General features: G+C 59.8%; 1 protein-coding gene across 1 annotated transcript; it reads left to right on the forward strand.

The window, feature by feature from the left end:
* The first annotated feature begins 40 nt into the window (after window positions 1–40).
* Window positions 41–26,296, forward strand: DHX16 (DEAH-box helicase 16). The gene is given in 21 exon segments (XM_072024806.1): window positions 41–301; window positions 1,041–1,288; window positions 2,419–2,572; window positions 3,702–3,758; window positions 3,838–4,092; window positions 6,975–7,199; window positions 9,087–9,275; window positions 10,584–10,694; window positions 11,110–11,225; window positions 11,878–12,088; window positions 12,538–12,636; window positions 13,192–13,344; window positions 13,796–13,936; window positions 15,484–15,646; window positions 16,475–16,593; window positions 16,986–17,053; window positions 19,501–19,663; window positions 21,627–21,788; window positions 23,804–23,934; window positions 23,936–23,954; window positions 26,033–26,296. Coding segments are annotated over 21 exon segments (3,135 nt in total). The 5' UTR covers window positions 41–79; the 3' UTR covers window positions 26,162–26,296.
* The last annotated feature ends 2 nt before the right edge of the window (window positions 26,297–26,298 follow it).

Raw genomic sequence — 26,298 nt, forward strand, 5'->3', positions numbered from 1 at the left:
GGGTATTACGGTAGAGGGAGGCGGCGCGGCGCATGCGCGCTGCGCTGCTACGGGGGGGCACGGCGCATGCGCAGCCAAGATGGCGGCGGCGGCAGGGGGGCAGGCGGCGCTGGAGCGCTGGGTGTCCGGGGAGCTTCAGGAGCTGCTGGGGCTCAGCGGCCGCCACGTCCCCGCCTTCCTGGTGGCCCTGGCGAAGCGGAGCCGCAGCGCCGAGGAGCTGCTGGAGCGGCTGCGCGACACCGAGGCGCTGCGGGTGGAGGAGCCGCGGGTGCAGGCCTTCGCCAGGGAGCTCTGGGGGAAGGTGGGGGGGACTTCCGGCGGAAGGGACGGGGACTTCCGGTGGGCGGGGTCAAGGTGGGAGGGGGCGGGGCTTGGGTTGGGGGGGAGGGGGCTGAGGGTGGGGGGTTGGGGGCGGGGCTTATGGGGGTGGGCGTGGCCTAAATGGGCGTAGCCAATAAGGGGAGGGGTTTTGGTGGAGGTGGGCGGGGCTTGAGGGTGGGGGCGGGGCTTGGGGGTGGGGGTTCGAAGGTGATTGGTGGGCATGGGGTGGGGTGGGAGGGGCTAGAGAGAAGGGGCGGGGCTTGAGGGTGGGGGCGGGGCTTAGAGGTGGGGGCTTGAAGGTGATTGGTGGGCAGGGGGTGGGGTGGGAGGGGCTAAAGAGAAGGGGCGGGACTAAGAGGTGGGGGCTCGAAGGTGATTGGTGGGCAGGGGTGCGGTGGGAGGGGCTAGAGAGAAGGGGCGGGGCTTAGAGGTGGGGGCTTGAAGGTGATTGGTGGGCAGGGGGTGCGGTGGGAGGGGCTAGAGAGAAGGGGCGGGGGCTTGAGGGGGCGTGGCTTAAAGGGGGCGTGGTTTGCATAATTAGGGGCGGGGCTTGTGGGCTAGAGTGGCACCGAGGATAACCAATGGGGGGGGGGGAGTGTGGTTACAAAAGGGGCGTGGCTTAAAGGGAGGGGGCGTGGCTTAATGGGAAGGGGCGTGGCTTAACAGGAGGGGGCGTGGCTTAATGGAGGGGGCGTGGCCTGGCCTTTTTCCCCCCCCAGGTCCCCCGGGAGCCCCCCCGGGAGCCCCCCGGGCGCGCGGCCGAGAGGGCGGCGCTGGAGCTGCAGAGGCGGAGCCGCGGTTACCGATTGGTGGAGAGCGACGAGGAGGCGGGGCATGGCGGGCCTGGCCCCGCCCCCGACATGGCCGCCTCCCGCCACCGCCACCACCGGCGCCGCCATCACCTGCGGCGACGCCGCTCCTCCCAGTCCCCCGAGGCCGACAGCCCCGAGCCCCCGCCGCCGGCCCCGTGAGTTAATTGGGGTCCCCCTCATTAATTGGGGTCCCCACGGTTTTTGGGGTCCCCCCCATTATTGGGGTCTGACCCCATTAATTGGGGTTCCCCTGGTTATCGGGGTGCCCCCCATTAATTGGGGTCCCCCCCATTAATTGGGGTCTGACCCCATTAATTGGGGTTCCCCTGGTTATTGGGGTGCCCCCCATTAATTGGGGTCCCCACGGTTTTTGGGGTCTGACCCCATTAATTGGGGTCCCCCTCGTTAATTGGGGTCTGACCCCATTAATTGGGGTCCCTCATTAATTAGGGTCTCCCCAGTTATTGGGGTCTGACCCTATTAATTGGGGTCCCCCCAGTTATTGGGATCCCCCCAATTATTGAGGTCCCCCCCAGTTATTGGGGTCCCCCTGGTTATTGGGGTCTGACCCTGTTAATTGGCGTTCCCCCATTAATTGGGGTCCCCCCCAGTTATTGGGATCCCCCCAATTATTGAGGTCCCCCCCAGTTATTGAGGTCCCCCCCGTTATTGGGGTCTGACCCCATTAATTGGGGTTCCCCCATTAATTGGGGTCCCTCTTGGTTATTGGGGTCTGATCCTCTTAATTGGGGTCCCCATCATTAATTGGGGTCCCCCTGATTATTGGGGTCTAACCCGGTTAATTGAGGTCCCCCCCATTAATTGGGGTCCCCCTGGGTGTTGGGGTCTGACCTCATTAATTGGGGTTCCTCCAGTTATTGGGGTCCCCCTGGTTATTGGGGTAATTTTTAAACTTTTAGGATCCCCTTAAACTTTTAGGGTCCTAATAAACTTCTGGGATCCCCTTAAACTTTTGGGGACCCCTTAAAGTTTTGGGGACCCCTTAAACCCTTAGGATACCCCTTAAACTTTTAGGATCACTTAAACTTTTGGGATCCCAATAAACTTTTAGGCTCCCTTCAAACTTTTAGGATCCCCTTAAACTTTTAGGGTCCTAATAAGCTTTTGGGATCCCCTTAAACTTTTGAGGTCCCCTTAAACTTTTAGGATCCCCTTAACTTTTCGGCGATCCCTTAACCTTTCGGGCTCCCCTTAACCTAACCCTTTTAGGGCCCTCCCTTTGACCCGGGACCCTCCGAAACTTTTCGGATCCCCTCTTTTTTAGGGTCCCGGACCCCGAAGAGGAGCCGGAGGCGGAATGGGAAGCGTCGGAGCGCGAGCGCCTGCGGGATTTGGAGGAACGGGACGCCTTCGCCGAGCGCCTCCGCCGCCGCGACCGCGACCGCACCCGCCACGTCCTGGCCCGCCCCGACGCCAAGGTTCGCCCCCCCCCCAAATTTTGGGGTCTTTATGGGGCCGGGGGAGACGTTTTGGGGTCCCCCGTGGGGGTTGTGGGGTGCCCGGGGTGGGTTTTGGTTGGGTTCCGGGAGGTTTGGGGGCGTCTTGGTGAGGTTCTGGGGGGTTTTGGGGTGGGGTTTGGGGTGCTTGGGTGGGGTTTGGGGTCCTTGTGTGGGATTTGGGGTGCTTGGGTGGGATTTGGGGGCGATGCGGGGGCGTCTTGATGAGCTCCTGGGGGGTTTTGGGGTGGGGTTTGGGGTGCTTGGGTGGGATTTGGGGTGTCTGGAGGGAGTTGGGGGGGTCTTGGGTGGGATTTGGGGTCCTTGGGTGGGATTTGGGGTGTCTGGGAGAATTTGGGGCGTTGCTGGAGTGGGATTTGGGGCCCTTGGGTGGGATTTTAGGGGTCGCTGGTTGGGATTGGGGCTCCTGGATGGGATTTTGGGTCTCCTCGATGGGATTTTTGGGCTCCTTAATGGGATTTTGGGGCTCCTGGTTGGGATTTTGGGGGTCTTGGATAGGATTTTGAGGGTCTGTGGTTGGGACTGGGGCTCCTGGTTGGGATTTTGGGGCTCCTGTTTGGGATTTTGGGGGTCGGGTAGGATTTTGAGCGTCTGTGGTTGGAACTAGGGGTCCTGGATGGGATTTTGGGGTTCCTTGAAGGGATTTTGGGGGCTTCTGGTTGAGATTGGGGCTCTTGGATGGGATTTGGGGGTCTTGAATAGGATTTTGTGGGTCTTTGGTTGGGTCTGGGGCTCCTGGATGGGATTTTGGGGGCTCCTGTTTGGGATTTTGGGGATCTTGGATAGGATTTTGAGGGTCTGTGGTTGGGACTGGGGCTCCTGGATGGGATTTTGGGGCTCTGGGATGGGATTTTGGGGCTCCTGTTTGGGATTTTGGGGGTCTGTGGTTGGGTCTGGGGCTCCTGGATGGGATTTTGGGGCTCCTGGTTGGGATTTTGGGGTCTCTGCTTGGGATTTGGAGCCCTCACCCACCTCCCACTCAAGATTTGGGTTCCCTGGGCGTGCAACTTGAGTTTTTTTTGGTCCTTTTAGGGTTTCCTTCTCTTTTTAACTAAACCCATCCCCGTAATCCCCTTTTTCCCCCTCCCAGGCATACGAAGAAGCCCAAAAACGCCTGAAAGTCGCCGAAGAAGACCAAAAAACCATGGTGAGCCCCAAAACACCCCACGGGGGTGACATCCCTCGAATCCCCCCACCCCACCAACCCTTCCCCTTTTTGTCCCCAGGTCCCGGAGCTGCGAAAAAAATCCCGCCGGGAATATTTAGCCAAAAGGGAACGGGATAAATTGGAGGAGCTGGAGGCCGAAATCGCCGACGAGGAATATCTTTTTGGGGAGGAAACGTTGACGGGGGCCGAGCGGCGCGAGCTGGAGTACAAGCGGCGCGTGCGGGACCTGGCCCGCGAGTACAAGCGGGCGGGCGAGAAGGAGAAGCTGGAGAAGAGCAATCGGTACTACATGCCCGAGGAGACGCGGGGGAAGGTGAGAAAAAGGGGGTTTTTGGGGGGTTTGGGGGGTTTTTGGGAGGGTTTGAGGACTCTCGGTACAAAAAATCCATGGGATCGGTGGGTTTTGGGGTGATTTGAGGGGTTTTGGTACTGAAAATCCATGGGGTTGGTGGGTTTCAAGGTAGGTTGGGGCTCTAGGCAAAGAAAACCCATGGGGTAGTTGGGTTTTGGGGTGGTTTGGGGACTCTCAGTGAAGGAAATCTATGGGGTGAGTGGGTTTCAAGGTAGGTTTGGGGCTGTAGGCAAAGAAAATCCATGGGGTGGGTGGGTTTTGGGGTGATTTGAGGGGTCTTGAATGAGAAAATCCATGGGATGAGTGGGTTTTGGGGTGGTTTTGGGGCTCTCAGTACCAAAAATCCATGGAATGAGTGGATATCAAGGTAGGTTTGGGGGTCTAGGCAAAGAAAATCAATGGGGTGTTTTGGTTTTGGGGTGGTTTGGGGACTCTTGGTGCAGAAAATCCATGGGATCAGTGGGTTTTGGGGTGATTTGAGGGGTTTTGGTACTGGAAATCTACGTGGTGGTTGGGTTTCAAGGTAGGTTTGGGGGTCTTGAATGAGAAAATCTATGGGGTGGGTGGGTTTTGGGGTGATTTGAGGGGTTTTGGTACTGAAAATCTACGTGGTGGGTGGGTTTCAAGGTAGGTTTGGGGCTGTAGGCAAAGAAAATCCATGGGGTGGGTGGGTTTTGGGGTGATTTGAGGGGTCTTGAATGAGAAAATCTATGGGATGAGTGGGTTTTGGGGTGATTTGAGGGGTTTTGGTACTGGAAATCTACGTGGTGGTTGGGTTTCAAGGTAGGTTTGGGGGTCTTGAATGAGAAAATCTATGGGGTGGGTGGGTTTTGGGGTGATTTGAGGGGTCTTGGCACAGAAAATCCACGTATTGGGGGGTTTTGGGGTGATTTGAGGGGTCTTGAATGAGAAAGTCTATGGGATGAGTGGGTTTTGGGGTGATTTGAGGGGTTTTGGTACTGGAAATCTACGTGGTGGTTGGGTTTCAAGGTAGGTTTGGGGGTCTTGAATGAGAAAATCTATGGGATGAGTGGGTTTTGGGGTGATTGGAGGGGTCTTGAATGAGAAAATCCATGGGATGAGTGGGTTTTGGGGTGGTTTTGGGGCTCTCAGTACCAAAAATCCATGGGATGAGTGGGTTTCAAGGCAGGTTTGGGGGTCTAGGCAAAGAAAATCAATGGGGTGTTTTGGTTTTGGGGTGGTTTGGGGACTCTTGGTGCAGAAAATCCGTGGGATCGGTGGGTTTTGGGGGGATTTGAGGGGTTTTGGTACTGAAAATCTACGTGGTGGTTGGGTTTCAAGGTAGGTTTGGGGGTCTTGAATGAGAAAATCTATGGGATGAGTGGGTTTTGGGGTGATTTGAGGGGTCTTGAATGAGAAAATCCATTGGATGGGTGGGTTTTGGGGTGATTTGAGGGGTTTTGGTACTGAAAATCCATGGGGTGGTTGGGTTTTGGGGTGGTTTGGGGACTCTCGGTGAAGGAAATCCATGGGGTAAGTGGTTTTCAAGGTAGGTTTGGGGCTGTAGGCAAAGAAAATCCATGGGGTGAGTGGGTTTTGGGGTGATTTGAGGGGTCTTGAATGAGAAAATCCATGGGATGAGTGGGTTTTGGGGTGGTTTTGGGGCTCTCAGTACCAAAAATCCATGGGATGAGTGGGTTTCAAGGTAGGTTTGGGGGTCTAGGCAAAGAAAATCAATGGGGTGTTTCGGTTTTGGGGTGGTTTGGGGACTCTTGGTGCAGAAAATCCATGGGATCAGTGGGTTTTGGGGTGATTTGAGGGGTTTTGGTACTGAAAATCTACGTGGTGGTTGGGTTTCAAGGTAGGTTTGGGGGTCTTGAATGAGAAAATCTATGGGGTGGGTGGGTTTTGGGGTGATTTGAGGGGTTTTGGTACTGAAAATCTACGTGGTGGGTGGGTTTCAAGGTAGGTTTGGGGCTGTAGGCAAAGAAAATCCATGGGGTGGGTGGGTTTTGGGGTGATTTGAGGGGTTTTGGCACTGAAAATCTACGTGGTGGTTGGGTTTCAAGGTAGGTTTGGGGGTCTTGAATGAGAAAATCTATGGGATGAGTGGGTTTTGGGGTGATTTGAGGGGTTTTGGCACACAAAATCCATGGGATGAGTGGGTTTCAAGGTAGGTTTGGGGCTCTAGGCACATGAAATCCATGGGATGAGTGGGTTTTGGGGTGGTTTTGGGGCTCTTGACAAAGAAAACCCAAGGGATATGTGGGTTTTGGGGTGGTTTGCGGGCTCTTGGCTCAAAAAATCCATGGGATGTGTGGTTTTTGGGATGGTTTCGGGGCTCCTGGCACAAAAAATCCATGGGATGTGCGGTTTTTGGGGTGGTTTTGGGGCTCTTGGCTCAAAAAATCCATGGAACATGCGGTTTTTGGGGTGGTTTTGGGGCTTTTGGCTCAAAAAATCCATGGGATGTGTGGTTTTTGGGGTGATTTTGGGGGCTCTTGGCTCAAAAAATCCATGGGATGTGTGGTTTTTGGGATGGTTTTGGGGGCTCTTGGCTCAAAAAATCCATGGGATGTGTGGTTTTTAGGGTGGTTTTGGGGCTCCTGGCACAAAAAATCCATGGAACGTGTGGTTTTTGGGGTGGTTTTGGGGCTTTTGGGTCAAAAAATCCATGGAACGTGTGGTTTTTGGGGTGGTTTTGGGGCTCTTGGCACAGAAACCCCATGGGACATTTAGGTTTTGGGTCCCTTTTATGTCTTTCACCCTATCAAAACCCCAGAACGTGCATTTTTCGCGCCGTTTTCGCAGCTCTTCCCCCCAACCAACCCTCCGATAAGCCAGTTTTGGGTCGTTTTCCCCCTTTTTCCCCCTTCCCCTAGAAAATCCCCGAACGTGAGGAGCCGGGGATGGAAGAGGAGCGCCTGGCCCCGCGGGACGAGCAGCGGCGTTGGGAGGAGGAGCGCATGGGGGCGGCCGCCCTGAGGTTTGGGGCTCGCGACGCCGCCCGCCGCCGCCCCTCCCGCGACTACGATTTCGTGCTGGAGGAGGACGAGATGATCCAATTCGTCAGCGCCGTGCAGATGCAGGGCACCGAGCCCGATAAGGTGGGCTTGGGGGGGATTTGGGGTGATGGAGGGGGGGTTTGGGGTCCTGGAGGGGGTCCTAGGGGCACCTGGGTGTGAATAAGGGGGGATTTGGGGTGATGGAGGGGGTCCCAGGGGTGCTGGGGGGCACCTGGGAGTGATGGAGGGGAGGTTTGGGGGTCCTGGAGGGGGGATTTGGGGTGATGGAGGGGGGATTTGGGGTGCTGGAGGGGGTCCTAGTGGTGCTAGGAGGGACCTGGGAGTGATGGAGGGGGGATTTGGGGTGATGGAGGGGGGATTTGGGGTCCTGGAGGGGGTCCTAGGGGTGTTGGGAGGGATCTGGGAGTGATGGAGGGGGGATTTGGGGTGATGGAGGGGGGATTTGGGGTGCTGGAGGGGGTCCCAGGGGTGCTGGGGGGCACCTGGGAGTGATGGAGGGGGGATTTGGGGTGATGGAGGGGGGATTTGGGGTGATGGAGAGGGGATTTGGGGTCCTGGAGGGGGTCCCAGGGGTGCTGGAGAGGGTCCTAGGGGCACCTGGGAGTGATGGAGGGGGGATTTGGGGTGCTGGAGGGGGGATTTGGAGTGATGGAGAGGGTCCTAGGGGCACCTGGGTGTGAGTAAGGGGGGATTTGGGGTGATGGAGGGGGGATTTGGGGTGCTGGGAGGGACCTGGGAGTGATGGAAGGGGGATTTGGGGTGCCAAAGGGGGTTTTGAGGGCCCTGGGGACCATAAATGGGGGATTTGGGGTAGACAAGATGGGATTTGGGGTAGACAAGAGTGGATTTGGGTGGCCAAGAGGGGACTTGGGGTGGAAAAGAAGGGATTTAGGGCAACCAAGAGGGAATTTGGGGTAGCCAAGAGGGGATTTGGGTGTCCAAGAGAGGATTTGGGGTGGAAAAGAAGGGGTTTGGGTTGTTCATGGGGGGTTTTGGGTTGGCCAAGAGGGGATTTGGGGTGGCCAAGAGGGGATTTGGGGTGGAAAAGAAAATATTTGGGTTGGCCAAAAGGAGATTTAGGTGTCCAAGAGGGGATTTGGGGCGGAAAAGAAGGGATTTAGGTGTCCAAGATGGGTTTTGGGTTGGCCAAGAGGGGATTTGGGTGGCCAAGAGGGGATTTGGGGTGAAAAAGGTGTTTGGGGCAACCAAGAGGGGATTTGGGTTGACCAAGAGTGGATTTGGGGCGACCAAGAGTGGATTTGGGGTGGAAAAGAGTGGATTTAGGTGGCCGAGAGCGAATTTGGGGTGGAAAAGAAGGGATTTAGGTGTCCAAGAGGGGTTTTGGGTTGGCCAAGATGGGTTTTGGGTTGGCCAAAATGGGTTTTGGGTTGGCCAAGAGGGCGTTTGGGGTTGAAAAGATTGGATTTGTGGCAACCAAGAGTGGATTTGGGGCAACCAAGAGGGGATTTGGCGTGTCCAAGAGGGGATTTGGGGTGAAAAAGAAGGGATTTAGGTGTCCAAGGGGGGATTTGGGTTGGCCAAGATGGATTTTGGGTTGGCCAAGAGTGGATTTGGGGCAACCAAGAGTGGATTTGGGGCAACCAAGAGGGGATTTAGGTGTCCAAGAGGGGATTTGGGGTGGCCAAGAGGGGATTTGGGGTGGAAAAGAGGGGATTTAGGTGTCTAAGAGGGGATTTGGGGTGGAAAAGAAGAGATTTGGGGCAGAAAAGAGTGGATTTAGGTGGCCACGAGGGCATTTGGGGTAGAAAAGAGGGGATTTGGGGCAACCAAGAGGGGATTTGGGGCGGAGAAGAGTGGATTTGGGTTGGCCAAGAGGGGATTTGGGGTGGAAAAGAAGGGATTTGGAGCACCAGAGGCTCCAACAGGACTTCAAAGATGACGCCGGGGAGGACTCCACCGCCTCGGGGTGAGTTTTGGGGCTAAAAATGGTGGTTTTGGGGTCTGCAGGAGGCGCCGGCGGCGGTGCCGGAGGCGGAGAGGAGGCGGCAGTCGGCGCAGGAGGCTCGGCGCAGCCTCCCCATCTTCCCCTACCGCGACGAGCTGGTGGCTGCCATCGCCCGCCACCAAATCCTGGTCATCGAGGGCGAAACGGGGTCGGGGAAAACCACCCAGATCCCCCAGTACCTGCACGAGGAGGTGAGGGGGGGGTTGGGGGGGTTTTGGGGGGGGAATGGGGGGGTTTGGGGGGGGTTTGGGGGGGAGATGAGGGGGTTTGGGGGGGAAATGGGGGGGGTTTGAGGGGGAGATGGGGGGGTTTTGGGGTCATTGGGGGGGAAATGAGGGGGTTTGGGGGGTAAATGGGGGGGTTTGGGGGTGAATGGGGGGGTTTGGGGGGGAGATGGGGGGGGTTGGGGGGTAAATGGGGGGGTTTGGGGGGGAAATGAGGGGGTTTGGGGGGCATCAGGGGGGGAAATGAGGGGTTTGGGGGGGGCTGGGGGGGGAAATGGGGGGGTTTGGGGGGGAAATGGGGGAGTTTGGGGGGGTTGGGGGGGGAATGGGGGGGTTTGGGGGGGAGATGAGGGGGTTTTGGGGTCGTTGGGGGGGAGATGAGGGGGTTTGGGGGGGAAATGGGGGGGGTTTGGGGGGGAAATGGGGGGGTTTGGGGGGTAAATGGGGGGGGTTTGGGGGAGTTTGGGGGGGAAATGAGGGGGTTTTGGGGTCGTTGGGGGGGGAAATGAGGGGGTTTTGGGGTCGTTGGGGGGGAATTAGGGGGTTTGGGGGGGAAATGGGGGGGTTTTGGGGTCGTTGGGGGGGAAATGGGGGGGTTTGGGGGGGAATGAGGGGGTTTGGGGGGGAATGGGGGATTTGGGGGGGAAAGAGGGGGTTTTGGGGTCGTTTGGGGGGAAAATGAGGGGGTTTGGGGGGGTTTGGGGGGTGAATGGGGGGGTTTAGGGGGGGAAAGAGGGGGTTTTGGGGTCGTTTGGGGGGAAATGAGGGGGTTTGGGGGGGAAATGGGGGGGGTTGGGGGGGAATGAGGGGTTTTGGGGGGGGAATAGGGGGGTTTGGGGGGGAATGAGGGGGTTTGGGGGGGGTTTGGGGGGGAAATGAGGGGGGTTTGGGGGGAAATGGGGGGGTTTGGGGGGAAAATGGGGGGGATTGGGGGTGGTTTGGGGGGGAAATGAGGGGGTTTGGGGGGTAAATGGGGGGGTTTGGGGGCATTTGGGGTAATAGGGAGGGAATTAGGGGGGCAGATAAAGGGGTTGGGGGGCAGATAAGGGAGGTGGGGGGGTCAATAATGATTTGGGGGGGGGGCAATAGGGCGCCTATAGGGGACATGGGGCATTTATAGGGCACGCTGGGGGGGATTGGGGAGTGGGGGGCAAAAAAGGGGGCACGGGGGGCAATGGGAAGGACCTGGGGGGGTAAAAGGGGACGAGGGGACCCCCCCCAGGTGTCCCCAATGTCCCCCCCGGTCCCATTGTGTCCCCCCCCCCAAATTTTTAGGGTTACACGCGGGAGGGGCTGAAGATTGGGATCACGCAGCCTCGGCGCGTGGCTGCCATGAGCGTGGCCGCCCGGGTGGCCGTGGAGATGGGCACCAAACTGGGCAACGAGGTGATACTGGGAGGCACTGGGAGGAACTGGGAGGCACTGGGGGGGCGTGGGGACAGGGGGTTATAGAGTGCGAGGCGCCCCGAGGGGTGGTTTGGGTGGCCAAGGGGGGGATTTGGGGGTTTTGGGGTCGTGGGTTTGTCTCAAATTCCTCATTTTGGGAACAATGGGGGCGTGTCCCCAATTTTGGGGACAATGGGGGCGTGTCCCCAATTTTAGGGCCACCCAGGGGACATTGGGGACGCGCCCCCACCCCAAAAACCCCAAGCTTTGACCTCTCCAAGGGACCTTTTAGCATCCTAGGGGGACATTTGGGGACCCCAAACGACCCGAGGGACCCCGGGAGGGACCCGGGGGGGGGGTTTAGGTGACGTTGGGGACATTTGGGGACATTTTGGGGACATTTTGGGGTCCCCAGGTGGGGTACAGCATCCGTTTCGAGGACTGCACGTCGGAGCGGACGGTGCTGAAGTACATGACGGACGGCATGCTGCTGCGGGAATTCCTCACCGAGCCCGACCTGGGCTCCTACAGGTGACACTGGGGACACTGGGAGGGACACTGGGGACACTGGGGACACTACTGGGGACACTGGGGACACGGGTTTTGGGGTGTTAAGGGTGTTCTGGTTTTGTTTGGTGGGTTATTGGTGGCCGTCCCAGTGTGCCTGGGGATGTCCCCACGTCTGTCCCCTAATGTCCCCAAATGTCCCCTAATGTCCCCAAATGTCCCCAAATGTCCCCCCAAATGTCCCCAATGTCCCCAGATGTCCCCCAATGTCCCCAAATGTCCCCCCAATGTCCCCCCAATGTCCCCCTGTATCCCCTTGTGTCCCCATGTCCCCATACCCCCAACATCCCCATGTCCCCTAACGCCCCCAATGTCCCGAATGTCCCCAACGCCCCCAATGTCCCGAATGTCCCCAATGTCCCCAATGTCCCCAATGTCCCCAACGCCCCCGATGTCCCCAATGTCCCCAATGTCCCCAATGTCCCCAATGCCCTCAATGTCCCCAATGTCCCCAATGTCCCCCCAATGTCCCCATATCCCTCTGTATCCTCCAGTGTCCCCCCACCATCCCCATGTCCCTGTGTCCCCCAACGTCCCCAACGTCCCCAACGCCCCCAACGTCCCCAACGCCCCCGATGTCCCCGATGTCCCCAACGTCCCCGTTGTCCCCCCGCAGCGTGCTGATGGTGGACGAGGCCCACGAGCGCACGCTGCACACGGACGTCCTTTTCGGGCTGCTGAAGGACATCGCCCGCTTCCGTCCCCACCTGAAGGTCCTGGTGGCCTCGGCCACCCTGGACACCCAGCGCTTCTCCGCCTTCTTCGACCACGCGCCCGTCTTCCGCATCCCCGGCAGGCGCTTCCCCGTCGACATCTACTACACCAAGGTGTGGGGGGGGACATTTGGGGACGTTTGGGGACATTTGGGGACATTTGGGGACGTTTGGGGACACGGGGACATCAGGGGACATGGGGACATCAAGGGGATGTTGGGGGCATGGGGACATCAGGGGGCATTTGGAGACATTGGGGACATGGGGACATCAGGGGGACATGGGGACATTGGGGACATCGGGGGGCATTGGGGACATTTGGGGACGTTTGGGGACATTTGGGGACAAAGGGACATGGGGACATTGGGGGACATGGGGGGACACGGGGGGGGGACACGGGGACACGAAGACCCCGCATGAAGATGGGACCACCGGGAGCGAAGGGACAGAGGGACTTGGGGCCACGGGGGGGGGGACACCCGGCTCTGATGTCCCCCCCGGTGTCCCCCGATGTCCCCCGATGTCCCCCGATGTCCCCTGATGTCCCCCGGTGTCCCCCCCAGGCTCCCGAGGCCGACTACCTGGAGGCGTGCGTGGTGTCGGTGCTGCAGATCCACGTCACGCAGCCCCCCGGGGACATCCTCGTCTTCCTCACCGGCCAGGTGGGTGTCATCTCCCTGTCCCTTAATGTCCCCAACCCCCCCCCGATGTCACCCCCACCCCGTGGAGGGTCCCCATGTCCCCAGGGTGTCCCCAGGGTGTCCCCAGGGTGTCCCCGTCCTTCTCGTGCCCACCGTGTCCCCGTCCATCCCGGTGTCCCCATGCCCCCAATGTCCCCAATGTCCCCAAGCGTTCCCACGTCCCTGATGTCCCCAAGGTCCCCAAGTGTCCCCAGTGTCCCCAGGGTGTCCCCATGCCCCTGATGTCCCTTTGGTGTCCCCATCACCACGGCGTCCCCATACCCCCAATGTCCCCAAGCATCCCCATGCCCCCAATGCCCCCGATACCCCCAATGTCCCCAATGCCCCCAATGTCCCCAATGTCCCCAGGATGTCCCCATGTCCCTGGTGTCCCCGATGTCCCTGGGGTGTCCCCATCACCACGGCGTCCCCATACCCCCAATGTCCCCAAGCATCCCCATGCCCCCAATGCCCCCAATACCCTCAATGTCCCCAATGCCCCCAATGTCCCCAATGTCCCCGATGTCCCCACACCAGGAGGAGATCGAGGCGTGCGTGGAGCTGCTGCAGGAGCGCTGCCGGCGCCTGGGCTCCAAGCTGGCCGAGCTGCTGGTGCTGCCCATCTACGCCAACCTCCCCTCCGACATGCAGGCCCGCATCTTTGAGCCCACCCCCCCCGGAGCCCGAAAGGTGCGCGCTGCCCCTTTAAGAGCGGGGGTGGGGTCAGGGAGGGGGCGGGGCTAGGGAGGGGGCGGGGCTAGGGAGGGGGCGGGGCTTAATGGGGTGGGGTCTTAGGGGTGGGGCTTAATGGGGTGGGGTCTGGTTGGGGTGGGGCTTAATGGGGTGGGGTTGGAGGGGGTGGAGTTTAATAGGGTGGGGATTAATGGGGTGGGGTCTTAGGGGCGGGGATTAATGGGGTGGGGCTTAATGGGGTGGGGTCTTAGGGGTGGGGATTGATAGGGTGGGGCTTAATAGGGCGGGGCTTAATAGGGCGGGGCTCAATGGGGTGGGGCTTAATAGGGCGGGGCTTAATGGGGTGGGGCTTAATAGGGCGGGGTTTATTGGGGCGGGGCTTAAGGGGGCGGGGCCCAAAGGGGGCGTGTCCCCAAGGGGGCGTGTCCCAGGAGGTGGCCGCCCGCAGGTGGTGGTGGCCACCAACATCGCGGAGACGTCGGTGACGATCGACGGCATCGTCTACGTGCTGGACCCCGGCTTCTGCAAGCAGAAGAGCTACAGCGCCCGCACCGGCATGGAGTCCCTCGTCGTCACCCCCTGCTCGCGGGTAGGGGACCCGTGGCCCCATGTCCCCATGTCACCTAGGACCTCATCCCCATGTCCCCATGGACCCTGTCCCCGTGGCCCGTAGGACCTCGTCCCCATAGGGCTCGTCCCTGTGTCCCCATGGATCTCGTCCCCATGGCCCCATGGACCTTGTCCCCAGGTCCCCATGGATCCCGTCCCCATGGCCCCATGGACCCTGTCCCCATGGCCCCTAGGACCACGTCCCCATGGCCCCATGGACTTTGTCCCCATAGAGCTCATCCCTGTGTCCCCATGGACCTCGTCCCCACGGCCCCATGGTTCTTGTCCCCATTGCCCTCATCCCCATGGCCCTCATCCCCGTGTTCTCGTGTCCCCATGGATCTCGTCCCCATGTCCCCATGGACCCTGTCCCCGTGGCCCCTAGGACCCTGTCCCCATAGACCCCATCCCCATGGACCTCGTCCCTGTGGCCCCATGGTCCCATGGATCTCATCTCCATGGCCCTCGTTCCTTTGTCCCCATGGCCCTCGTCCCCGTGTCCCCATGGACCTCGTCCCCATGGACCCCATCCCCGTTTCCCCATGGACCTCGGTCCCATGTCCCCATGGACCTTGTCCCCAAGGACCTCATTCCCATCGCCCCATGGACCCCGTCCCCTTGTCCCCATGGACCTTGTCCCCATGGCCCCATGGACCTCATCCCCTTGTCCCCATGGTCCCATGGCCCCATGTCCCCATGGACCTCATCCCCATGACCCCATGGACCTTGGCCCCATGGCCCTCGTCCCCGTGTTCTTGTGTCCCCATGGACCTCGTCCCCATGGACCCCATCCCCGTTTCCCCATGGACCTCGGTCCCATGTCCCCATGGACCTTGTCCCCATGGATCTCGTCCCCATCGCCCCATGGGCCCCGTCCCCATGTCCCCATGGACCTCATCCCCATGGCCTCATGGCCCCGTGTCCCCATGGACCCCAACCCCATGGCTCCATGGATGCCGTCCCCATGTCCCCGTGTCCCCATGGACCTCATCCCCATGGCCCCATGGACCTTGTCCCTATGTCCCCGTGGACCTTGTCCCCATTTCTCCATGGACCCCGTCCTCATGTCCCCATGGACCTTGTCCACAAGGACCTCGTCCCCATTGCCCCATGGACCCCGTCCCCATGTCCCCATGGCCCTGGTTCCTATGTCCCCATGGACCTCGTCCCCTTGTCCCCAGGTCCCCATGGCCCTTGTCCCTGTGTCCCCATGTCCCCATGGACCCCAGCCCCATGGCTCCATGGACCCCGGCCCCGTGTCCCCATGGACCTTGTCCCTATGTCCCCGTGGACCTTGTCCCCATGTCCCCATGGACCTCGTCCCCTTGTCCCCATGGCCCTTGTCCCTGCGTCCCCATGTCCCCATGGACCCTGTCCCCATGGCCCCATGGACCTTGTCCCTATGTCCCCATCCTGCTGTCCCCTGTCCCTTGGCATCCCCTATCCCTTGATGTCCCCTATCCCCCCGTGTCCCCCCCGGTGTCCCCAGTGTCCCCAGCGGGTGACACCGGGTGCCGTTGTCCCCAGGCGTCGGCGAACCAGCGGGCTGGCCGCGCGGGCCGGGTGGCCCCGGGGAAATGTTTCCGCCTCTACACGGCCTGGGCCTTCCAGCACGAGCTGGAGGAGACCCCCGTACCCGAAATCCAACGCGCCGACCTCGGGGCCCTCGTCCTGCTGCTCAAGAGCCTGGGTGAGAGCGGGGGACGGGGGTTTGGGGACCCAAAGGGACGTCCCGGGGGGGGGTTTTGGGGTATCTCGGGGGGGTTTATGGCATCTTAGGGGTCGTCAGGGTGTCTTAGGAGGCATCTAGGGGGGCTTTGGGGTATCTCAGAGGGTTTTGGGGCATCCTAAGGGCCATTAGGGTGGTCAGGAGGCATCTAGGGGGGCTTTGGGGCATCTTTTAAGGGGTTTTGGGGTATCCTAGAGGCCATTAGGGTATCTCAAGAGACATCTTGGGGGGTTTTAGGGTATCCTAAGAGCCATCAGGGTGTCTTAGGAGGCATTTTGGGGGGCATTGGGGCATCTCAGGGGGTTTTGGGGCATCCTAGAGGCCATTAGGGTTTTTAGGAGGCATCTAGGGGGGCTTTGGGGCATCCTAAGGGCCATCAGGGTGTCTTAGGAGGCATCTAAGGGGGCTTTGGGGCATCTCAGGGGGCTTTGGGGCATCCTAAGGGCCATTAGGGTATTTCAGGAGGCATCTAGGGGGGCTTTGGGGAATCTCAAGGAACTTTAGGGCATCCTAAAGGGCCATTAAGATTTTTAGGAGGCATCTGGGGGGGCTTTGGGGCATCTTTTAAGGGGTTTTGGGGTATTCTAGGGGCCATTAGGGTTTTTAGGAGGCATCTAAGGGGGATTTGGGGCATCTCAGGGGGTTTTGGGGCATCCTAGAGTCCATTAGGGTTTTTAGGAGGCATCTGGGGGGGCTTTGGGGGATCTCAGGAGGCATCTAGGGGGGCTTTAGGGCATCTCAGGGGGCTTTGGGGCATCTTTTAAGGGGTTTTGGGGTCCCCCTCCCCAGGCATCAACGACCTGATCCACTTCGACTTCCTGGACCCCCCCCCCCACGAGACCCTGGTGCTGGCGCTGGAGCAGCTCTACGCACTGGGAGCCCTCAACCACCTGGGAGAGCTCACCACGGTACTGGGAGCACTGGGAGGCACTGGGAGGGACTGGGAGGACTGGGAGGGACTGGGGGGGTGGGGTTGGACACCGTGGATGGGGTTGTGGTGGTACTGGGGGCACTGGGAGGCACTGGGATGGTGGTGGTGGATCCTATGGGTGAGCACACCACGGTACTGGGAGCACTGGGAGGGACTGGGAGGGACTGGGGGGGTGGGGTTGGACACCATGGATGGGGTTGTGTTGGTACTGGGAGCACTGGGACGGTACTGGGAGCACTGGGAGGAACTGGGGGCGCTGGGGGGGGCTTACTGGGAGCACTGGGGTGGGTAACTGGGAGCACTGGGGCGGGTAACTGGGAGCACTGGGGCGGGTTACTGGGAGCACTGGTGCCCTGACGCTGTCCCCAGCTGGGCCGGCGCATGGCGGAGCTGCCGGTGGAGCCCATGCTGGCCAAGATGATCCTGGCCTCGGAGCAGTGAGTGTCCCCAAATGTCCCCAAAATGTCCCCAAAATGTCCCCAAGTGTCCCCAGGGTGTCCCCAAATGTCCCCTTGGTGTCCCCAGGTGTCCCCGGGTGTCCGCAGATGTACCCAGGTGTCCCAAAATGTCCCCAGGTGTCCCCAGATGTCCCCAAATGTCCCCGGGTGTCCCCAAATGTCCCCAGGTGTCCCTGGGTGTCCCCAAAATGTCCCCAGGTGTCCCCAGATGTCCCCTGGGTGTCCCCAGGGTGTCCCCAAACATCCCCAAATGTCCCCAGGTATCCCCAGATGTCCCCAGGGTGTCCCCAAATGTCCCCAGATGTCCCCCGGGTGTCCCCAAATATCCCCTGGGTGTTCCCATGTGTCTCCCAGGTGTCCCTGGGTGTCCCCAAATGTCCCCAAAATGTCCCCAGGTGTCCCCAGGTGTCCCCAAATGTCCCCAGGTGTCCCCCAGGTGTCCGCAAATGTCCCCAAACATCCCCAAATGTCCCCAGATGTCCCCAAATGTCCCTGGGGTGTCCCCAGGGTGTCCCCAAATGTCCCCAGGGTGTCCCCAGGGTGTCCCCAAATGTCTCTGGGTGTCCCTGGGGTGTCCCCAGGTGTCCCCAAATGTCCCCAAATGTCCCCAGGTGTCCCCAAATGTCCCCAGGTGTCCCTGGGGTGTCCCCAAATGTCCCCAGGTGTCCCCAAATGTCCCCAAAATGTCCCCAGATGTCCCCCGGGTGTCCCCAAATGTCCCCAGGTATCCTCAGATGTCCCCTGGGTGTCCCCAAATGTCCCCAGGTGTCCCTTGGGTGTCCCCAGGTGTCCTCGGGTGTCCCCAAATGTACCCAGGGTGTCCCCAAATGTCCCCTGGGTGTCCCCAAATATCCCCAAATGTCCCCAGGTGTCCCCTGGGTATCCCCGGGGTGTCCCCAGATGTCCCTGGGGTGTCCCCAGGTATCCCCAGATGTCCCCTGAGGTGTCCCCAGGTGTCCCCAGGTGTCCCCAGGGTGTCCCCAAATGTCCCCAAACGTCCCCAAATATCCCCAAATGTCCCCAAAATGTCCCCAGATGTCACCAGGGTGTCCCCAAATGTCCCCTGGGTGTCCCCAAATGTCCCCAGAATGTCCCCAGATGTCCCCAGGGTGTCCCCAAATGTCCCCTGGGTGTCCCCAAATGTCCCCAAAATGTCCCCAGGTGTCCCCAGGGTGTCCCCAGGTGTCCCTGGGGTGTCCTCAAATGTCCCCAGGTGTCCCCAGGGTGTCCCCTGGGTGTCCCCAAACATCCCCAAATGTCCCCAGGTGTCCCCAAATGTCCCCAGGTGTCCCCAAATGTCCCCGGGTGTCCCCAGGGTGTCCCCTGGGTGTCCCCAAACATCCCCAAATGTCCCCAGGTGTCCCCAAATGTCCCCAAATGTCCCCTGGGTGTCCCCAGGGTGTCCCCAAATGTCCCCAAAATGTCCCCAGGTGTCCCCAGGGTGTCCCCAGGGTGTCCCCAAATGTCCCCAGGGTGTCCCCATGTGTCTCCCAGGTGTCCCTGGGTGTCCCCCAGGTGTCCCCAAATGTCCCCAAACATCCCCAAATGTCCCCAGGTGTCCCCAAATGTCCCCAGGTGTCCCCAAATGTCCCCTGGGTGTCCATAATGTCCCCGGGGTGTCTCCAGGTGTCCCTGGGTGTCCTCAAATGTCCCCAGGTGTCCCCAAATGTCCCCAGGTATCCTCAGATGTCCCCTGGGTGTCCCCAAATGTCCCCAAAATGTCCCCAGGTGTCCCTGGGTGTCCCCAAATGTCCCCGGGTGTCCCCAGATGTCCCCTGGGTGTCCCCAGGGTGTCCCCAGGGTGTCCCCAAATGTCCCCAGGTGTCCCCAGGGTGTCCCCAGGGTGTCCCCAAATGTCCCCAGGGTGTTCCCATGTGTCTCCCAGGTGTCCCTGGGTGTCCCCCAGGTGTCCCCAAATGTCCCCAAACATCCCCAAATGTCCCCAGGTGTCCCCAAATGTCCCCAGAATGTCCCCAGATGTCCCCTGGGTGTCCCCAGATGTCCCCTGGGTGTCCCCAGGGTGTCCCCAGGGCGTCCCCAAATGTCCCCAAAATGTCCCCAGGTGTCCCCAGGGTGTCCCCAAATGTCCCCAGGGTGTCCTTGGGTGTCCTCAAATGTCCCCAGGTGTCCCCAAATGTCCCCAAAATGTCCCCAGATGTCCCCTGGGTGTCCCCAAATGTCCCCAAGGTGCCCCGGGGCTGTCCCCAAGTTGCCCTGGCACCGTCCCCGTGTTCTGGGGTGCCCCAAGACTGTCCCCAGGGTGTCCCCAGATGTCTCCCAGGTGTCCCCAAATGTCCCCTGGGTGTCCCCAAATGTCCCCAAATGTCCCCAGGTGTCCCCAAATGTCCCCAAATGTCCCCAGGTGTCCCCAGGTGTCCCCAAATGTCCCCAGGTGTCCCCAGGTGTCCCCAAATGTCCCCCCCCAGGTACGGCTGCACGGAGGAGGTGCTGACGGTGGCGGCGATGCTGTCGGTGAACAACGCCGTCTTCTACCGGCCCAAGGACAAGGTGCTGCACGCCGACAGCGCCCGCCTCGGCTTCCACGTGCCCGGCGGCGACCACCTCGTGCTGCTCAACGTCTACAACCAGGCACGGGGGGCATTTTGGGGACGTTTGGGGACGTTTTGGGGGTGTTTGGGGATGATTTGGGGATGCTTGGGGACGCTTTGGGGACGTTTGGGGATGTTTCAGGGGTGCTTGGGGATGATTTGGGGGTGTTTGAGGACGTTTTGGGGATGTTTGGGGACGTTTGGGGACCACCTCGTGCTGCTCAACGTCTACAACCAGGTAGGGGGGCATTTTGGGGACGTTTGGGGACGTTTGGGGACGTTTGGGGACGTTTCGGGGGTGTTTGGGGGCGATTTGGGGGTGCTTGGGGATGCTTGGGGACATTTGGGGACACTGGGGATGTTTGGGGACACTTTGGGGATGTTTGGGGACGTTTGGGGACGTTTTGGGGACGTTTGGGGATGATTTGGGGGTGTTTGGGGATGTTTGGGGACGTTTGGGGACGTTTTGGGGATGTTTGGGGACGCTTTGTTTGGGGATGTTTGGGGACGTTTGGGGACCACCTCGTGCTGCTCAACGTCTACAACCAGGCACGGGGGGCATTTTGGGGACGTTTGGGGACGTTTGGGGACGTTTTGGGGACGTTTCGGGGGTGTTTGGGGACGATTTGGGGGTGTTTGAGGATGTTTTGGGGATGCTTGGGGACACTTTGGGGATGCTTGGGGACATTTGGGGACACTGGGGATGTTTGGGGACATTTTGGGGATGTTTGGGGACGTTTGGGGACATTTCAGGGGTGTTTGGGGATTATTTGGGGGTGCTTGGGGATGTTTTGGGGACGTTTGGGGACCACCTCGTGCTGCTCAACGTCTACAACCAGGCACGGGGGGCAAGGGGGGCACTTTGGGGACGTTTGGGGATGATTTGGGGATGCTTTGGGGATGTTTGGGGATGTTTGGGGACATTTTGGGGATGCTTGGGGACGCTTGGGGACACTTTGGGATGCTTTGGGGACACTTAGGAACGCCTGGGGGGGCTTTGGGACACTTTGGGGACATTTTGGGGATGTTTGGGGGCATTTTGGGGGTGTTTGGGGATGATTTGGGGGTGCTTGGGGATGTTTCAGGGGTGCTTGGGGATGATTTGGGGGTGTTTGAGGACGTTTTGGGGATGTTTGGGGACGTTTGGGGACCACCTCGTGCTGCTCAACGTCTACAACCAGGCACGGGGGGCATTTTGGGGACGTTTGGGGACGTTTCGGGGGTGTTTGGGGATGTTTGGGAGATGTTTGGGGACATTTGGGGGATGCTTGGGGACATTTGGGGACGTTTTGGGGATGTTTGGGGACGCTTTGGGATGCTTTGGGGACACTGGGGATGTTTGGGGACATTTTGGGGATGTTTGGGGATGTTTTGGGGATGCTTGGGGACATTTTGGGGGTGTTTGGGGATGATTTGCGAATGCTTGGGGACGCTTTGGGGACACTGGGGACACTTAGGAACACCTGGGGGGGCTTGGGGACACTTTGGGGACACTTTGGGGATGTTTGGGGACACTTTGGGGATGCTTTGGGGACACTTTGGGGACATTTGGGGATGCTTGGGGACACTTTGGGGATGTTTGGGGACATTTTGGGGATGCTTGGGGACACTTTGGGGATGCTTGGGGACACTTTAGGGACACTGGGGGTGATTTGGAATGCTTTGGGACACTTTGGGGACACTTTGGGGATGTTTGGGGATGTTTTGGGGACACTTAGGGACACTTAGGGGATACTGGGGATGCCTTGGGATGCTTTGGGGACACTTTGGGGACATTTGGGGACACGTTGGGTGGCACCGGGCTGTCCTAGGGCCATGGGGCCGGGTGCTTGGGGCGTTTGGGGGATCCAGGTCCCGGTTCTGACCTGTCCCTGTCCTGTCTGTCCCCTCCTGTCCCCATGTCCCCGTGTCCCTCTCCCTGTCCCCGTGTCCCCCGTTGTCCCCCGTTGTCCCCGTTGTCCCCGTGTCCCCCGTTGTCCCCGTGTCCCCCGGTGTCCCCGCAGTGGGTGGCGAGCGGCCACTCGGTGCAGTGGTGCTACGAGCACTTCGTGCAGGCGCGGTCGCTGCGGCGGGCGCGGGACGTGCGGGAGCAGCTGGAGGGGCTGATGGAGCGCGTGGAGATCGCCCCCGCCTCCTGCAACGGGGACCTGCTGCCCGTCCGAAAGGTGCCCCCAAAAGCCCACCCCAAAAAAAGGAGGAGGACCCCAAAAAAAGGAGGAGGAGCCCCCCAAAAAAAGCAAAAAAAACGACGCAGGAATCCCAAAAAACGCAGAAAAAACAGGCAGGAAACACCCAAAAACGCAAAAAATGCACAGGAAACCCCAAAAAACACGCAGGAAAACCCTAAAAAATACACAGGGACCCCCCCAAAAAACACGCAGGAAACCCCAAAACCCACCCAAGGATCCCAAAAACCCAACCAGAGACCCCAAAACCTCACACAGGGACCCTAAAAACCTATCAAGGGACCCAAAAACCCACACAGGGACCCTAAAAACCCAACCAGAGACCCCAAAACCCCACCAAGGACCCCTAAAACCTCAACCAGGGAACCCAAAACCCCACCAAGAGACCCCAAAACCCACCCAAGGATCCCAAAAACCCAACAAGGGACCCCAAAACCCAACCAGGGAACCTAAAAACCCAACCAGGGACCCCAAAAACCCACCCAGGGACCCAAAAACCCACCTAGGGACCCGAAAAACCCAACCAGGGACCCTAAAACCCAACCAGGGACCCCAAAACCCAACCAGAGACCCTAAAAACCCAACCAGGGACCCAAAAACCCCACCAAGGGACCCCAAAACCCAACCAGGGACCCTAAAAACCCAACCAGGGACCCCTTTTATCCCCTCCTGGGTCCCCCAGGACCCCATTTCCCCTCTCAGGACCCCAATTCCCCCCCCAAGCTTCCCATTTCCCCCCCAGGACCCCATTTCCCCCCCTTGTGACCCCCAATTCCCCCTTGTGACCCCCATTTCCCCCACCAACCTCCCTGAGTCCCCCCTGGGGACCCCAATTCCCCCCAACCTCCCCGTGTCCCCCCCCCCAGCACCCCATATCCCCCCTCAGGACCCCCATATCCCCCCCGGGGACCCCATTTCCCCCCCCAAACTCCCCATTTCCCCCCCCAGCACCCCATTTCCCCCTCAGGACCCCCATTTCCCCCTTGGGGACCCCATATCCCCCCTTGGACCCCCATTTCCCCCCCCAGGACCCCAATTTCCCCCCCAAGGACCCCAATTCCCCCCCCAGCACCCCCAATTCCCCTCTCAGGACCCCAATTCCCCCCCCAAACTCCCCATTTTCCCCTTCCTGGGTCCCTCAGGACCCCATTTCTCCCCCCAAGCCCCCCATTTCCCCCCTTGGGACCCCCATTTCCCCCCTAGAACCCCCATTTCCCCCCCGGGGACCCCAATTCCCCCCCCAACTCCCTATTTCCTCCCCCAAACTCCCTGTGTCCCCCCTCCTGTGTCCCTCAGGACCCCATTTTCCCCCCTTTAGGACCCCCATTTCCCCCCTCCTGGGTCCCTCAAGACCCCATTTCCCCCCTTGTGACCACCATTTTTTCCCCGGGGACCCCAATTCCCCCCCGGGGACCCCAATTCCCCCCCCAAGCCCCTCCTTTCCCCCCTGGGGACCCCAATTCCCCCCCCAAACTCCCCATTTCCCCTTTCCTGGGTCCCTCAGGACCCCATATCCCCCCTCAGGACCCCATTTTCCCCCCCAGGCCCCCCCTTTCCCCCCCCAAGCCCCCCATTTCCCCCCCCAGCACCCCCATTTCCCCCTTTGGGACCCCCATTTCCCCCCCAAGGACCCCAATTCCCCCCCCAAACTCCCCATTTCCCCCCTGGGGACCCCATTTCCCCCCTTAGAACCCCCCATTTCCCCCTTGGGACCCCCATTTCCCCCCCTTGTGACCCCCATATCCCCCCCAGAGACCCCATTTTCCCCCCAAGGACCCCAATTCCCCCCTCCTGGGTCCCTCAAGATCCCATTCCCCCCCCCCCCCAGGACCCCATTTGCCCCCCCAAGTACCCCATTTCCCCCCCCAGGACCCCATTTCTCCCCTCCAGGACACCATTTCCCCTCTCAGGACCCCATATCCCCCCCCAGGACCCCATTTTCCCCCTGGGGACCCCAATTCCCCCCCCAACTCCCTTTTTTGCCCCCCCCCCAGGCCATCACCGCCGGCTTCTTCTACCACACGGCGCGGCTGACGCGGGGGGGGTACCGCACGGTGAAGCACCAGCAGACGGTGTTCGTGCACCCCAACAGCTCCCTGTTCCACGAGCAGCCCCGCTGGGTGCTCCAAGGAGTTCATGCGCCAGGTGGGGGGGGAAATGGGATTTTGGGGGGGTTTGGGGGGAAAAATGGGGTTTTGGGAAAAAGGGGGGAAAAAGGGGAAAAAGGGGAAAAATGGGGGTTTGGGGGGGAAAAATGCAGGTATGGGGGGGAAAAACGGGGAAAAAAAGGGGTATGGGGGGGAAAATGGGGAAAAATGGGGTTTGGGGAGAAAAGGGGTTTTGTGGGGAAAAATAGGGGGGTTTTGGGGAAAAAGGGGGAAAAAGGGGTAAAAAATGGGGGTATTGGGGTAAAAAATGGGGGTTTGGGGGAAAAAAGGGGGGGAAATGGTGGGTTTGGGGGGGGAAAATGGGGTATGGGGGGAATAAAAGGGGGAAAAATGGGGGTTTTGGGGGGAAAAATGGGGGTTTGGGGGGGAAATGGGATTTTGGGAAAATCGGGGGGAAAAAGGGGAAAAAAAGGGGGTTGGGGGGGAAAAATGGGGGTATGGGGGAAAAAATGGGGGTTTGGGGGGGAAATGGGGGGATTTTGGAAAAATAGGGGGGAAAAAGGGGGAAAAATGGGGGTTTTGGAGGAAAAATGGGGGATAGTGGGGAAAAAAGGGGGGGAAAATGGGGTATGGGGGGAATAAATGGGGGTTTGAGGGGAAAAAATGGGGGAATGGGGGAGGAAAGGGGGAAAAATGGGGAAAAAAGGGGATTTGGGGGGAAAAATGGGGGTATTAGGGGGAAAAATGGGGTATGGGGGAAAAAGGGTGGTATGGGGGGAATAAAAGGGGATATGGGGGAGAAAAATGGGGAAAAATGGGGGGGAAAACTGGGGGTTTGGGGGAAAAAAAGGGTATGGGGAAAAATGGGGGAAAATGGGGGCATAGGGGGGAAAAAGGGGGGAAAAGGGTATGGGGAGAAAAATGGGGGTTTTGGGGGAAAAAGGGGAAAAAGGGGTGTTGGAAAATGGAGGGAATGGGGGTGGGGGGAAAAATAGGGGTTTTGGAAAAAAGGGGGAAAAAGGGAAAAATGCAGGTATGGGGGGAAAAACAGGGAAAAAAGGGGTATGGGGGAGGAAATGGGGGAAAAAAGGGGGAAAAAGGGTGTGTGGGGAAATGGGGAAAAATGGGAGTATGGGGGAGGGAAAGGGAAAAAATGGGGGTTTGGGGGGAATAAATGGGGGTATGGGGGGGGAAATGGGGTATTGGGGGAAAAAAGGGTATGGGGGGGAAAAAAGGGGGAAAAAAAGGATATGGGGAAAAAGAGGGGGTACAGGGATAAAAAAAGGGGGTAAAGGATAAAAAACGGGGGTATGGGGGAAAAATGGAGGTATGGGGGGGAAAGGGGGGAGAATAGGGATTTTTTGGGGAAAAAATGGGGAATGGGGGGAAAAAAGGGTCTGGGGCTGGTGCCAAGGGGTGAGGGGGGGGTGCGGGTATGGGGCTAACCGCAGGGTTATGGGGACGAGGAGGGGCCCTGGGGAATTTTGGGGTCACGGGACCCCCCTTGACCCTATTTGTCCCCCCCGACCCTATTTGCCCCCCTTGACCCTATTTGTCCCCCCCTTGACCCTATTCATCCCCCCCTGACCCTATTTGCCCCCCCGACCCTATTTGTCCCCCCTGACCCTATTTCTCCCCCCCGACCCTATTTGCCCCCCTTGACCCTATTTGCCCCCCCTTGACCCTATTTGCCCCCCCTTGACCCTATTTGCCCCCCCGACCCTATTCCATCCCCCTTGACCCTATTTGCCCCCCCCGACCCTATTTGCCCCCCCTGACCCTATTTGTCCCCCCTGACCCTATTTGTCCCCCCTGACCCTATTCATCCCCCTTGACCCTATTTGTCCCCCCCGACCCTATTTCTCCCCCCTTGACCCTATTTGCCCCCCCTGACCCTATTTGCCCCCCCTTGACCCTATTTGCCCCCCCTTGACCCTATTTGTGCCCCCCTTGACCCTATTTGTCCCCCCTTGACCCTATTTGCCCCCCCTTGACCCTATTCATCCCCCCCTGACCCTATTTGCCCCCCCTGACCCTATTTGTCCCCCTTGACCCTATTTGCCCCCCCTGACCCTATTTGTGCCCCCCCCGACCCTATTTGTCCCCCCCCCCCAGGTGATCGAGATCGACAGCGCCTGGCTGCTGGAGGTGGCGCCCCATTACTACCAGGCCAAGGAGCTGGAGGACGCCGGCACCCGAAAAATGCCCAAAAAATTGGGCAAAACCCGCGAAGAATTGGGTTGAAAACCCCCAGGAAGGGGTTTTGGGGTCACCAAGGGGGTTTTGGGGACATTTGGGGGGTTTTGGGGCCATCCCAAAGCCCCTAATGGAGTTTTGGGGGACGAAAATCTCGCTGTCCCCCGCGCCGCGCCGTTTTTGGG

The sequence above is a fragment of the Anas platyrhynchos genome, chromosome 17 (genome assembly GCF_047663525.1).
Source record: "Anas platyrhynchos isolate ZD024472 breed Pekin duck chromosome 17, IASCAAS_PekinDuck_T2T, whole genome shotgun sequence".
Lineage (NCBI taxonomy): Eukaryota > Metazoa > Chordata > Aves > Anseriformes > Anatidae > Anas > Anas platyrhynchos.